General features: G+C 47.4%; 2 protein-coding genes across 3 annotated transcripts; one reads left to right on the plus strand and one right to left on the minus strand.

The window, feature by feature from the left end:
- Window positions 1–478: 478 nt before the first annotated feature.
- SYNGR2 (synaptogyrin 2) lies at window positions 479–5,944 on the plus strand. Its single transcript, XM_081184891.1, has 4 exons — window positions 479–656; window positions 2,623–2,860; window positions 4,334–4,473; window positions 5,089–5,944. The coding sequence occupies exons 1-4, from the start codon at window positions 540–542 to the stop codon at window positions 5,287–5,289; spliced, it is 696 nt and encodes a 231-aa protein (XP_081041017.1). The 5' UTR covers window positions 479–539; the 3' UTR covers window positions 5,290–5,944.
- On the minus strand, window positions 5,901–12,720 carry TK1 (thymidine kinase 1). Of its 2 annotated transcripts, none has more exons than XM_081184887.1 (7): window positions 12,563–12,720; window positions 11,970–12,001; window positions 11,080–11,193; window positions 10,681–10,774; window positions 8,377–8,466; window positions 8,175–8,294; window positions 5,901–8,040 (listed from the first exon to the last, which is right to left on the minus strand). In XM_081184887.1, exons 1-7 carry the CDS (start codon window positions 12,626–12,628, stop codon window positions 7,852–7,854), a joined length of 705 nt encoding a protein of 234 aa, XP_081041013.1. In that variant the 5' UTR covers window positions 12,629–12,720; the 3' UTR covers window positions 5,901–7,851. The 2 variants fall into 2 exon arrangements, with proteins under 2 accessions (XP_081041013.1, XP_081041014.1); XM_081184888.1 differs by having other exon boundaries at window positions 12,541–12,676.
- Window positions 12,721–15,065: the final 2,345 nt, after the last annotated feature.

Below are 15,065 nucleotides of genomic sequence, written 5' to 3' on the forward strand. Positions count from 1 at the left end.
CTCCACCATCACTCTTAATCTACAGTTCCCAGGATTATTATTTTTTTTGGGGGGGGGGCGTTCTTTAGTGGCATACAGCTTTAAACGCATAGCGCTGATGGGGTCTCTGTGCTCCATCCAGAGAAGCAAAGAGGCATTGTCAAAGTTGAAAGAGCGAGCAAAAAACAAACATCTAAGAGGATATGAAACGGCGCTGGTGAGGAGGGGTGTACCCTGGGCTGGGTTGTAGGTTGGGGAAAGCTCCGGGCCCGCCCGAGACTCTCTATCCCTGAAGTACGGCTTGCACCTTAGTTCCAAGCGGCCATAAACCTGAAACCCAGCTTGCGAAGTGCGCTGAAGCACGAGAAACCGGCGCCGCTCTCAAGGCAGGAAACCCGGCGGGCGCGACCCTCGTGGCTTCCACGGTCCCGGGTCGGCTCTCCTCCCCTGGGGGCGGAGTGGGAAGGCGGGGCTTGCGGACGCGCAAACACAAGTCGGGGCGAGGCGGGCACCGCGAGTTCCGGGCCGGGAGCGGGGCAGCAGAGCGCGGCGCCTGAGTCATGGAGAGCGGCGACGGCGGCGGCGGCGGCGCCTACGGAGCTGCCAAGGCGGGCGGCACCTTCGACCCGTGGCGCTTCTTGCAGCAGCCGCAGGTCATCGCGCGCATTCTGAGTGCGGTGAGTGGCGTCGGGCCGGGGCTCCCGGAACGCAGCGCGGAAGTTGGGCTCTGAACTTTTGCAGAGGCCGCCCGGCTCCTTCCTGACCCCGGGCAAGTCGGCGCGCGCGCGCCCCCACGCTGCGCTTGGCCGCGAAGGAGGGCGAGCTAGTGGCCCAGGTGAGGCTGGCGTAGCTGAGGCGTGGCCGTTAGGCACCTGGGCCGTGTCTCCTGCCACCGACAGCAGCGCCCTAGGAGGGGAAGTAGTTGAGGCGGAGCAATGCAGTGTCATGCAGCGCCGTCGGGAATGGAGACACCTGCTGGAGGCCCCGGGCGTCGGCTAGGAGGAGTCTCTCCTCGTTGTTCCGCTTCTGAAGAAGACGCGTGGCCAAGTCCTCTAGAAATTATCCACTTCGGGCCAGTGGCGGGTCCCTCCGCTCTCGGCCCCCGAGACGGCAGGTGCGCCCTGGCGGCGCGTCTCCCGCGCTGCGCCCCGTCTCTCTCGGCCGGTGGGGAGCCCCGCGCGTGGGAACCGGGCAGGGGCCGCTTCTGGTTGTTGGCTCGCCTTCGGCCGCTGCCTCGCTCCCATTCACTTACTTAGGATTGGGCAACTCCGCCGAATAAAGTCCATCGCTTTGTTATTGCGGGTTGTTTGAGGAGAAGCAGCCTGGTCATATGGCTGTCAGCTGATAGGCCTTGAGCCGAGCTAGGCTGCTGCCTTCCTTGCCTTTTGAAGGGCTGGCTCAAGGCTTTTGGGTCTGTAACACAAAGAGGAACGCCCTTCCCTATGGGCAGCGTTTGTAGATGGAGAGAAACTCAGATATATGGAGTATTTGCTTGGCAGTAAGGAAGAGCGAAACTGCTTAGGAAGCAGCTGGCTCCCGAGTTTTGCTAGACCCAGTAAGACAGATCCTTTCATGGCTGGTTCCTCCAAAAGAGCCTTTCCCAAGCTTGGGTCTTCAGCTGTTTTGGACTACAGTTCCTATCATTCCTGACCACTAGTCCTGATAACAGGTGATGGGAGTTGTAGTCCAAAACCAGCTGGAGACCCAAGTTTGGGAAGCTCTGCTCCAAACATTCTGAGGGAGAGTTATGCTTCTAGTCTTCTGGTTTTCAGTGAGGGTTCTAGCAGCATCTTCCAGATGTGATGTGAAATTCTGTCAATAATGGCACTCCTTAAGGACAATCTAAAAGTATTATCAGGTACTTATAATGGGAGGGGGCAGACACGGAGGGTTGGAGTTATGTAGGAAATCATGTCATGTTAGCAGAGGTTAACATGCCTGAGTCCTGCCTTCCTCATTTGAAAGACATTTTCTTGAGAGGTGAGCAAGTGCACTTCAAGTGTGCTTGATTTTTGACCTGTGGCTGAGAGCAGCTTGTTACTGGTGAGGAGAAAATGACAGCTTAAAAATTAGTTGGGGAGGTGGAGAGATCTGTCTGAACCCTGAAGCGGCTTTGTCTGAAAAGTCAAGAGGGAAGGCTCCTCAGCCATTTGTATGGTTCTCTTTCTGGGATGCACTGATCTCCAGTGCCAGGGGTCTCAAACAAAACTCCTTATCTTAGCTGGCATGATGTCTGGCACCCAGCTATAATTATTGCTCCTCTTTTCCTTAGGGTGAGGCTGGAACTATTGAGGCCTCTGCTGCTCCGTACTTTGTTCAGAATGAATGCAATGAAATTCTCAGCTGTGCACAAAGATGCAGGTTGGGACCTTGCAAGGGTAATGTTTTGCATAGAGGTGAGATTTCGGGATTTAGTGGTCCCAAGGTATGATGTTAAAAGCACATGAGGCCACCATCTTGCTGAAGCTAAGCAGGTCCGGTCAGTAACTGGATGGGTGACCACCTCAGAACATGTACACTTGTGGGTTCCATGATGGCAGAGAGATGGGATATAAATGAAATCATGGTTGATTTGTGCCTTAAGGGAAGCACCTCACTACTCTGGAAGATGGTGGGTAGCATTGTACTTTTTTGTTGTTGCAGATTTTTGCACTCATTGTTTTCTCCTGCATCATTGGTGAAGGCTACACCAACCATTCTTCATCCGACAAGCTGTACTGCGTCTTCAACCACAGTGAGGATGCTTGTCGTTACGGCATTGGCATCGGAGTGATTGCCTTCCTGGCTTGTGTATTCTTCTTGATGGTGGATATCTACTTCCCACAGATTAGCAATGCCACTGATCGCAAGTACCTCGTTATGGCCGACCTGGGCTTCTCAGGTATTTCTTCTTGGGAGGTGTGACATGAAACAAGTCCTTGTGGGGAGGGAGGGCAAGGCTCCGTACATGTTCTCTTCCTCCTCTCTCTTTTCCCCACCCCCTTTGCAGAGCTGGACAATGCCTCCCCTTGTTTTGCTCTCAGTATGATGTGAGTCTGGAACAGCTCAGCTCCCCTGGCATGCTGCCTGCGAGGGCTTGTTTTGTCTGAATGAAAGTGTCTTCCAGGAGAGACTGCCTGTGTTCCTAAAAACACTGGGGTGCTATATTATTGGTAAAGATGAGTGCTGGGCAAGGAGGAGACACCATTGAATGGGTGCCCCTTTGTTCCCCGACGTAAACACCACATGCCTTAAGACCTTGAAAAAAATGTCACACGTTTCTTTAAGGGGGCTTCTGGATAGCATTTGTTCTACTTTGAGAAACAGGAGATTCTGGACTCCCATTCCAAGCCTTGGCCTAGATTAACTAATACCGTAATCAAAACTTGGCCCACACATCCTTCTGAGACGGTTGCAGAATATGCCCATTTTGTTCAGTGTAAGGTCTCCTCCAGACTGTCAATACTTTGTGGGAGGGATTCAAGTGCATACCAGAAATTCAAAGCACTTTAAATCTGCAAATCTAAAGTGCTTCGCTGCCCTAGAACAATAAATCCATTAAACAAATTATGTAGTTTGGAAAGCGATGGGGAAAAAGTGTGATGCATTGAAAAGGGTGAGATAAACAAATGACTAACAGGAAGACGTGGAACATGCCACAGGCAAATCAGGATGAATGCTCATAGTTACATAACTGCCCCCCAAAATTGTAAATGAATGCTCAGTAACGATCAGACAAAAAGCCAGGAAGCTTTTGTGCAAGCAAGCTGGAAAGAATGCTCATTAAACAAGTTGTCTGGAGGATCCGTAGAATTTCCTGATAACCAGAGCACAAGTGGCAGGTATTTTATCATATAGTTGTAGCCCCAGTTGATAGCAGGAGCAGAATGATAGTGCTCTGTACTGCAGGCTTCCCCAGCCTGGTCCCTCCAGATATTGCCAACTATCTCTGACCACGGGCCATTCTGGCTGCGGTTAGTGGGTGGTGTCCCAGCACACCTGGAGGACACCAGGCCGGGGTAAGTTGTTCTCCTGTAACATCAGCTGAAGGGTGCCTGTGCTTCTGTTAAATTTGAAGAGACTGGCAGAATAACCAGCAGGTAAGCAAAAAGAAATAAGACCTACAGTTGTATCCAATGCTGTGCAAACAGAATGGGGCATTCCCCTCCTTCTGCAGCATGCCCCAAAATCAGCCCGGGGGTCCCCAAGCCTCAGGAGCTGGGAGTATCGCCTGCCTAGAAGTCTGTTTTAGCACTGAAGCTGCGGCATCAGATACAGCCCTTAGAACAGGGCTTATTGTAGGCCTTCATATTCTGTTAATAAGTCACCCAGTCCCTTCCACTCTTGCTAAATATATTTCTTTCTCTTTGCGCAGCTCTCTGGGCCTTTCTGTGGTTTATTGGGTTCTGTGTGCTGACAAACCAGTGGGCATCAACACCACCCAAAGATGTAGTGATCGGCGCCGACTCTGCCCGTGCTTCAATTGCCTTCAGCTTTTTCTCCATCTTCTCATGGGTGAGTGAGGGTTTCTCTCTGGCCCAAGGAAGTCCAAGGCTGAAGTCAGGCAGGCTGCCAGCCCTGAACTGGGGATTGGCTATGAAACTGATAAGTAGTTTGCCAAAGCCTGTTAAACTGAGCTCAAAACAAGTAACCAGCTCAGATCTCTCTGGCGTTGCCTCACAAGGTGGCCTTAGAATTTCCCTGGCCTTCCCATCCGCAACAAAGCAATGCTACTCAACTACCGTATTTTTCGCTCTATAAGACGCACTTTTTGCCTCCTAAAAAGTAAGGGGAAATGTGTGTGCGTCTTATAGAGCAAATGCAGGCTGCACAGCTATCCCTGAAGCCAGAAGAGCACCAATCCCTCTTGCTCTCCTGGTTTCAGAAATAGCCACACAAAGCCTCTTGAGCGCAGCGTGAGCGCTCCTGCCTCTTCGCTCAAGAGGCTTTGCGTTGCTTTCTTGTTTCCCTCCTCTAAAAACTAGGTGCGTCTTATGGTTGGGTGCCTCTTATAGAGCGGAAAATACCTTAAAGGAATGGCTGCATAAATGGCTGTTGCATGTGACCAACTCTTCACAGACCTATCCTCGTCCTTGCCGGCCAGAGCTAATAGCTTGTTTCTGTCCACAGGGGCTCCTGATCACCTTTGCACTTCAGCGCTACCGCATGGGGGTGCAAGATTTTGACCACAGCTACGTTGACCCAGCTCCAGGTCCTGTGCCCCCCTACTCAAGCTACCCCAATGTTGGTCATGAGAGCTACCAGCAGCCACCCTTCACTCCTCGCACTGGAGAGGACTCTGAAGGCTACCAGCCTCCCCCTGTGTACTGATTGCTACTAGCACTGTTTAAAGCAGCTCATGGGGAATAGCCACCTAAGTGCAATTGATTCACTTGCTTGGTTGGGGAAAGGCATCTACTGTGAAGAGTAAGAATGCCACAGCTTAACTTTTGTGTGTGCGTGTGCATTGGGTTCTGGGGTATCCTTGCTGTTTTTACCCTTGCAGAAAATACTTCGCTCCCCCCTCAGGGGTGTGAGAGGCTTTCTTTCTGGCCTGTGTGTGTGACGTGCAAGGCATAATAGTTGCCAAAAAAAAAATACGCAGAGGATATTCAGCTAACTCTATAACAGGAGCTAGAGATTTCATCCAGCAGTTAAGGCAAGCGTCCTGTTACGTTGCTTCCTACTGCAGTTATCGTAGTGGGACCCTTGCTGCTGGCCAAAGTACTTTGTGCCTTTTGTGCAGATGCTGTTACATCCTTTACTCATACCAGCCACTGAGTGGGGTGGGGGGGTTAGTTCCCATGGCTCCTATGGTGCTGCCTTTCTAGATAGGATAGTGCGGATGCAGTGCTTTCCTTACAGCTTTTCACTTGCTGCTGGATGGACATGATGCCAAAGCTTAGGCCTAAAGGCCCCCTCATTTCTTTTCTTTTTTAAAAAAATAACAATTTGTATATAAAGTGCTGGACTGAGCAATGTTGAATTTTTCCTGTGTGCCTTGTTTTGTTTCCCTCCCTCAAATAAGTCCTAGTTCAAGATGGGAGGGGACCAGCTCCCTTTCTGCACAGATATACTAATAGTGAAGAAACATAGCTGGGGTGGGGTGCAGGTACTACTGTTTGCTTCTTGGGGTCGGAAGCCCACTTGCACAAAACTTATAAACTGCCACACTTTCCTGGGTACCCAACAAGCCTTTCTGGGAAAGCTCTACCTTCTTAGGTTGGTTTCCCAACTCTACCTGTTGTGTGGGGCGTAACAGGAGACAACTCACCTACATGGGAAGCTATCTGAGGATTTGGGAAGTGTTCTAAATCTGTATCATGGCAGAAATAAACCTCGTCACTCCCATCACTTGGAATGCGAGATTTTATTATACATCCTCCCCATGGCTTCAGGGGAGATGTTTATGTGTGAACCCAGCTATGTGACCGAGGGCTAGCTGTGGGAAAATAATTATGCTGGCTGTAGCAAAGCAGTGGTGTAAGGTCTTGGCACCTACAGAAACAAGTACCATAAGCCTTATCTCAGCTCCTTTTTTTAGGCCGCACTTTTCACCTCCTGCTGTTCTGGGTTTTGGCCAACCAAGCACTCTAAACAGCTGATGCTGTTTCTCCCAGTGCAGCTCTTAACATGAAAGGGTGCCTGTACTATCGGGAGAAGGAGTATGGGCAATTTCAGTGGTGGTCCTACAACAAAAGTTTCCAAGCAAGAAGCAGGTCATCTTCAACACTTCTGCTGGGGAGGGGACTGAGAGCTGGATGTCTCCTACAATCTAAGTGGGTAGCCTTTAAAAACAAAATAGACACCTTGCTCTGAAGCCTGGTGAAATGATGGCGGAAATCAATAAAAAAGGTCAAAGAAGACATTCAGCACTAAGTTATTTATTAAAATAGCCAGATGAATAAAACATTTTTCTCTTAATTGATCACTATGGGAGAAGACGGCAAATATTCATGCGGAACAGAAGTGGCAGCAGAGCAGTCTTAGGGCATGTTTTAAGTGCAAAACTGATGGTTTGCTGAATCAAATGCAGAAATAGCTACTACCATTCATCGTGCAGAAGACAGTAAGATCGAACTGCCAGAAGTTATACGACAGGTACATGCCCCAAGTTTCATATATAATGAACATGATTGACGCTCTCGGCCATCCTGAATAAATTAGGAAAGTAAAGGCCTGACACAGGACACAAAATCTTAAAGCCAAGACTACAAAGAACATAAGAATTGCTTATTGTCCACTTCTGGAGACACATATCTATCAAACCCTTCTACAGAAAAGCAGAGGCCTCATAACTTACACAGGATTAGTAATAATTTTGTTAGTTTGGAAGCCTCACAGAACTATGCTATATACCAAACACGTAGCTAGATGTTAGATCAGAGAGATACACATAGAGTTGAGGAAATGATGTTTTGCTCAGGCAGTTAGTCTAGAGTTGAACATTATGTTCCATATTCCATGTTCAAGAAGGGTGAAAGACTGGGAAAGAGACTAGCCCTTCCAAAGTAAACTGTTTAACAAGGACACAGGTGTTTGCTGAAATAAGAGACAATGGCTTTAAGGTATAAATAATATTCTAGTTTGACTAGGAAACAGGTTCTGCTAGGGAACATAGAGGAAACTCCCAGTTCTATGAGACAGTAGGAAGTCTTTCCCCCAAAATGTGAAGCCACTAAGAGGTGAGCTTGAGGTTTTTAGCACACCTAAATTATTAGCCTTTTGCAACATGCCCCAGCCTCATTTCCTCCTTCCAAAGCAGTTCACTCTTTCTAGTGCTTTCACTAGTATCGTCCTTTGATCCGCACACCTTTTTAACGGTATAGAGTTGGAATGAAGAACAGCACATCAATTAACCCCACAGAAGAAAAGGGCTGTCACTTTCCTAGTTCAGTGTGATGGGCTCCACTGCATGATTTGACGAGCAGCCAAAGCCTTTCGGGAACCAGCGATATCTAGCTGCTTATTTCCTCCCGGCAGATTCTCTTTGTCGTCGGTTGCCTGCTGCTGCGGCCGCTTCTTGAAGTAGCAGACACGGCAGACTGAATGGTACTTGTCTGCTCCTCCTATCACTTCCACCTAAAGAAGGAGAGAAGTGTTAATTACTCAACAGGTAAAAAGCACTTTTCTGCTGTCAGACTGATAGCAGGCACATCTCTGCCTCACAGATGGAAAGGAACCTTTCTGAGAAAGAAAGTACAGTGGACTCTTACCTCCTTCTCTGTTCCCAGCCGCTTTGTGTAAGAGGCTTCACGGTAACACTCCATGCAGACGGCGTTTAGTTTCACCACACTCTCTGCTAAAGGGACCAGCTGCAAGATGTTGCCAAAGGCCTGCAGTGAAACAACCAGATGCAACGTTGGGTTGGGACACAGACCAGCCGGAAGAGAAAATTAAGAATTTAGAGAGGTTTACCTTTCTCTGGAAGGTTGCATCAAGGGCGGCCACAATGACAGTCTTCCCCGCATTGGCCATTGCCTCACAGAACTCTACAATGTCTGGAAACTAGACAGGAACAGAGGGGGAAAGTTATGTTCCTCCACAGTGGGCAAGTCGTATCTCTTAGAAATTCATAGGACTACATGTGACACAACCATTTCTTTGGTTGTGAGGAGACAGTGACATTCTTAAGAGTATTTGCATGGTACTCTTACAATGAAAGCCTATGGGGTGGGGAGAATAGCCAATGTGGTGTGGTCTCTTGTGGTTGCTGAACTACAGTTGCCATCAGCTTCAGCCAACATAGCCAATGGTCAGGATGACAGAAGCTGTAGCCCACCCTCATTGGCTAACTCCGGCCCACACATACCCATTCAGAAATAAGCATTCATTAGGACTTGCTCTCAGGGTAATTAGTATAGGACTGTACCTTAACCCACTTATGTTTAAAGCGAAATTAAGGGAGCCAACAGGTCTCACGTTCTCTAACTGAATACTTTAAGGTATTCCCTGATGGGAACCCTATCAGCTACTGCTAGAAAGGTCTCAATTATGGGAGGAAAGGATGATGGCTTGGTGATAGATCACAAGCTCTCTCTCTCTCTTTTTGCAGAAGGCCCCAAGATCAATACAGTGGTACCTTGGGTTAAGTACTTAATTCGTTCTGGAGGTCCGTACTTAATCTGAAACTGTTCTTAACCTGAAACACCACTTCGGGTTAAGAACTTAATTCGTTCTGGAGGTGTTCTTAAGCTGAGGTACCACTTTAGCTAATGGGGCCTGCTGCTGCTGCCGCCGGAGCACGATTTCTGTTCTCATCCTGAAGCAAAGTTCTTAACCCAAGGTAATATTTCTAGGTTAGCGGAGTCTGTAACCTGAAGCGTATGTAACCCGAGGTACCACTATGCCTGGCAAGCCTGCTGCTACCATCACATCACCTGAATTTCCAAAAAGTCTTTAAAGGGGTGGGCCAGCAGTAGTGTGGGCTTCTCATGGTCCAAGACAGGCAATTATCACCCAATAAGCTTTTAAATGAAAATTGTTCCTTGCTCATCCATCTCTACATACTCAACATGGGTGAGCTGAGATCAGTCTTGTATATATGAGTTTCTTTGTTTTCGTTAAAACTCCCAAGATCTACTAATGCATTTCACATGTACAAAGCAAGAGTACATCCTCAGGGTCTCTTAACAGCTATTAGACAGCTAATTTGTGTAACAATCTGAAACACGTACTTGTTCTTAGGGAGACAAGTAACACTATATCAGATCAATCTCCACCTACTCCTGCATTCTTGACAAGAATACCAGCAGCCACAGTGCAGTCCACACCAAGAACTGACCAGTGGATTGCTCATTTACGTTTTCACCCCTGCTCTACACCCCTTTAAATTAATGTCTCTCCTAACCTTTCAGCAATACATTGTCCAAGTTCAGCTAACACTGCCAACACGGTCAAGAAAATAACTTCCAGAGAACCCACTAGCAGCAACCTGTGTGTGTTCTAGATAAAGAGGTACTCCAATTACTGTAGGAATGTTGTTAGAATTGAACTACATTCTATTTAGCAATGATACATAAGAGCTTGCTGGATCTAGTCCAACATCCTATTTTCACAGCGGCCAACCAGATGCTTGGTGGAAACCCACAAAGAGGACATCAGCACAACAGCACTCTAGACACCTGCGATTCCCAGTATTTGGTATTCATAGCAACCCCTTCCATGTTCCTTTATACAGTGGTGCCTCAGGTTAAGTACTTAATTCGTTCCGGAGGTCCGTTCTTAACTTGAAACTGTTCTTAACCTGAAGCACCACTTTACCTAATGGGGCCTCCTGCTGCCGCCGCGCCGCCGGAGCACGATTTCTGTTCTCATCCTGAAGCAAAGTTCTTAATAACCCGAGATACTATTTCTGGGTTAGCGGAGTCTGTAACCTGAAGCTTATGTAACCCGAGGTGCCAATGTATTGTTCTGTGTAAAAGAGGACTGCAATCCTACATCTACTCAGAAGTCCCAATGAGCTCAATGGGGCTTATTCTAGGGGCATAAAATGGCAGCCCAAGTCCCCATAGAGCTGCGAAACAGACTTATGCAGTAGTGCTGGACTGCTGACCCAAGCCAGATTTATTTATATATTGTCTATTTTATAAACAAGAGTAATGTTTTACAAACAAGTATACCAAGATTTCTCATGTCATCTGTATATCACAAAAATAGCATAACGTGGGAAAAATATCTACAACATGTGTTTCATTATTCAGAGAAGATAAAAGAACTTACAAACTGGCCTTCATCGATGCCAATCACAGCAGCGTTAAGGGCCTCTTGGTGCACATCTTTGAGACAACAAGCTGAATAGGCTTCCATGGTATTCCTACATAGAAACAGAAATATTTGAGATAATTGGATTGCTTTGGTTATAAGCCTACTCCATGGCAAAGAGTTCATTTTCCAGTGGCACTTGCAGAATGCTCTCAAATCTAAATAGCAGCTACGTGAGAGAAGACTTAGACAGGGAAGATGCTTGAATCCCCAGACTGAATCCCCTGAGGTCATATATTATAAAAGCATTACAGTGCCAACAGTTTAAGATAACAGTTTGTGAAAAATGGTGTGCCTGCTTGAAATTTCCCAAGCATATACACTGTATAGATTGGCCCTGACATTTTAGCAATTTACCTGTCATGTGTGGAGACGCCATTGACGCAGTAGCGTGTGTCCTTGGAATACTTGATTACCAGACATTTGTACTGTGCAATTTGGAACCGGCGGACGCGGCGCATGAGTTCAGTGCTGCAAAACAAGAATGGAGATGTCCAGTGGCAAGCATAACCCAGGAAAGCCTAACGTGTTTCTGGTCAGAGAGAAACAAGCTCTTTTACTAGAAGGGCACATGTGGCTCTATTGTGAGCTGCTACATGAGGGAAATTACAAAAGCACAAGACTGACTGCTTTAGTCACTTCATTACTAAAGATAACACCTACAATCGTGCAAAACACATTTCCCTCCCAGCTCCGGCAGAGACAATGCATTTTAAGACACTGGTTTTTGTTCTAGAGAAGGCAGCACTATAAGTTTGGAGGTGAAGAGTAAAGAAATGGCAATTGCCTCTATTCAGTCCATGGGATCTACTCCTTGCCCTACAGTCTTGATTGGCTAGGGCATGGCAAGGTTTCATTCGATTTGTCTGCCAAATGGCACGACCCATTATTTGCTCTGGTAAGAGCAAATGATGGCCAGAGCCTATTTTATAGAAAGCAGACATTTTTGGGCAAGCAAGGTGCAAATCCAGCATAGGAGACAGTGCCACTTTTGCACTCATTGAAGGATCTGCAGCCCATTAGCCGATGCCTTGATATATTTTCACCTCTAGTTTACTGACTGAGGGAGGAAGCAGTAGCGTAGTGGTGATCAAGCAGGTAGAACTCCAGCAATTTGTGACTCTTGTAGTATCCATGTCACATACAGATCAGCCACGCCAGTTAACAAAACTGAGGTGCTAGGCCCAACATCTAGATTACCAGTACATATAATAGCAGCACTTATTTCAAATCTGCAGTGTACATACCTTTTCCCGGAGAACATGGGTCCAAAGATGACCTATAGAGGTTGGAGGGGAAAATGGATTTAGGAATGTTTTCTTCTTAAAGCTAAGTACCAAATATACAGGTTGCAAGATAAATGGCTGCAGTCAGAAACACGTTGTTGAACTAGATTGAGCTCCTTTTAAGCCAGCAATCCCTACAAGAGCCCGTCCGTTATCAGAGGCAGCAGTTCTCTAAATGCCACATCCTAGGAATCCCAAGAGGGGAGATGGCGGTTGTGCCCATGCCCTTCCCATCTGCATCGTGAGAACAGGATGGCGGGCTAGAGGGGTCCTTTGGTCAGATCCAGCTGTGCCCTTCCAGCGCCCTCACGCAGCCTTTACTCCCATTCAGAGCCGGAGAGGCGAATATCGCTTTCGCACCCCCAGTTCCGCAATCGAGGTTGCTACCCCAAACCTCTCCCTCGCTCTCCTCTCCAGTACCCCGCAAAGCCAAGGGCCCCGAAAACATCACTTATAAAGGCGAACCTCCAGCCTCAGAACTATCAGCCGCTCCCCTTAATAAAGCCCTCCAGCTCAAAGCCCTGTCACATACAATGACACCAACTTCTACGTGCCTGGATCTGGCCGCGGGCCTTGAGGGGCGACCCCGGCTGCACTCCCGGCATCATCAGGCAGTTCATGGCTCCGATTCCAAGTCCTTGCCCGGGCAGATCCACCTAACGCCGGCCTTTCTTTCCCTTCGCGCGCCCGGCTCCGGCAGTTTTTATACTCGGGGCAAGCACTGTCCAATCACAACAGATCGCGCCGTTCCACAGACCAGCAAAAGGAAACCCCCTCCGCCCCTTGGCCAATCAGAGTCAAGGCGGGAAAAAACTTTCTTGAAAGTGTTTGGCAAGGGCGGAGTAGGCGCTTAAGCTATTTCCCGGCATGCTCTGCGAAAGTGAGGATTTTATTTTTTTTAAGGGGCAGGGGAGGCACTTGTGTCCGGTCTCCTGTCATAGGTCCTCTTTCCTGACGTTTCCCCCCCTGTTTGGCAGTCGGAGAGCAGCGCCTAAAATCAGTTCTCCAGCTTTGCTTGTGCAAAGGTTGCCATGTTTTCCTTTCATCATTTCTCATTAACCGAGGAACCCGCGCGTATTCGCTCAAGGTTGTGTAATTGTGTTTAAAAATGGGTGTGAGTGGGTTTCAGCCACAGCTTCTTTGTCCCAGAACTTGTGGCCTGCAGCAGCACCGAGCAGAGACTCATCCAGTCCATTGCCAGAGTTGCAATAGTCTGGGTTGCAAGTAAAAGCGAAGATTGGCACCATTTATTGTGCTATTGCTATTGAGCTTTAACATGCGGCAAGGCTCTTTTGTTTTGTTTAGAGCTGTTCAGTCTGCCATCTCCATCTTGAGATGGAGTCTAGATGCAGATATTACAGTACAGCAACATGTCCAGTCCCTTCAACCTTTCCTCATAGGACATTTATTTGTGTTCAGGTGCTCAGAAAGTAATATACAGGTGTGTCCTGTAGGCAAATATTCCAGGTGATGCAAACTGCTGAATGTGAAATATCTGAATCAGCACATTCCTTTCCTGTTAAAATAAAAGTGTGTATTAGTCTAGAGCAGGGTAAGCCCAGCATCTGGCCTGAGGGCCACATGTGGCCCTTAATGCCTTTTTTGGTAGCACTTGGTAACATTTGACACACACACACACACACCTCTCTTGCTGCCTTCCCAAAGCCGATGAGGCTTGATGGCTCTGACAGGGTCCCAGAGTCCTCCCTACTTCTTCCCAAAGCCAATAAGTGCTTTCCCAGCTTTGGGGAGGTGGGGACCCTGCCAGAGCCTCATGCCTCCTTCCCAAAGCTTGGTGCCTCTCTTAACCAGTTTTGGGAAGGCAGTGCGAGGACTGGGCAGGGGCATTACATTTTGGCCTCACTCCCCACCCCACCTCCGCCCCGTGCAACAAGGCAGTGTGCAGCCTGTGGGTTCTGATATGAAAAGTTGGAGCACCCTGGTCTAGAGAGTCATTCTTCCTCAATAACTCAATTTCTTTCTACTTGTTACTCAGACACCTCCACTTACCCATCAGGGACATACAGTGGTACCTCGGGTTAAGAACTTAATTCGCTCCGGAGGTCCGTTCTTAACCTGAAACTGTTTTTAACCTGAAGCACCACTTTAGCTAATGGGCCTCCTGCTGCGCCACTGCCGCGCGATTTCTGTTTTCGTCCCGAAGCAAAGTTCTTAAACCAAGGTACTATTTCTGGGTTAGCGGAGTCTGTAACATGAAGCGTCTGTAACCCAAGGTACACTGTACATACTTGATCTTCATTGATAATTTCACTCCAGGCCATCTCTTTTAGCCACATCATACATGTATGATATATCTACTTTTCTTTGGTCTTTCTCTAAAATTTCCTTCACACAGCCTCCCTTATACAAATAGAAAATTGACTTCCAATGATATATTTTTTTAAATACTGGGGGATGTGTTTCTTTTTTGAAAATAATCTATCAATTTACAACTGACACTGAATACTGCAGGAAAGTAGCAAAATTGATCACATCACCATGTTCTAGCTCTTTATTATTTCTTGTATAGGCTGCAGTAGAGTGTTAAACGTGTTAAGACTAGATCCCCCCCCCAAAAAAATCAACCCACACACTATCTACCGGTTGCTGATTATCCAGCAGCTGCCATAGTACGATAGTACTGCATGCTAACTAATTTTCTTTTTCACATTTTTTTCCCTTTTTCCCAGATGTGATTAAACAGCTGTCCCATTTGAATCATAAAATGGGAAAACAGCACCTAACAGGGATTTGCAATGTGAAAGTTATTATAATTACTGATGTGTTCGTTTATAAGGGGAAAAATTGGAGTGTTTCACAGTGAGGCTTGGCATATTTCTTGGTATATTTGCATAATAAACTCACTAGCACAACATTGTTGTTAATCTTATCAAATATAACCTTCTGGCCTGTTGGGAATCTTCTTGGTAGCAAGGATAATTGCTCCTCTCATAAGGTTTATTTAAGGGGTGTCCTGCCTGTCGCCTTCTTAAATTTATTCTCATATGAGATTCCCCACACCCCCGCTCACAGTGAACTAGCTCATTTCACAGCATA

The sequence above is a fragment of the Podarcis bocagei genome (assembly GCF_964188305.1).
Source record: "Podarcis bocagei genome assembly, chromosome: 2".
NCBI classification, from domain to species: Eukaryota; Metazoa; Chordata; class Lepidosauria; order Squamata; family Lacertidae; genus Podarcis; species Podarcis bocagei.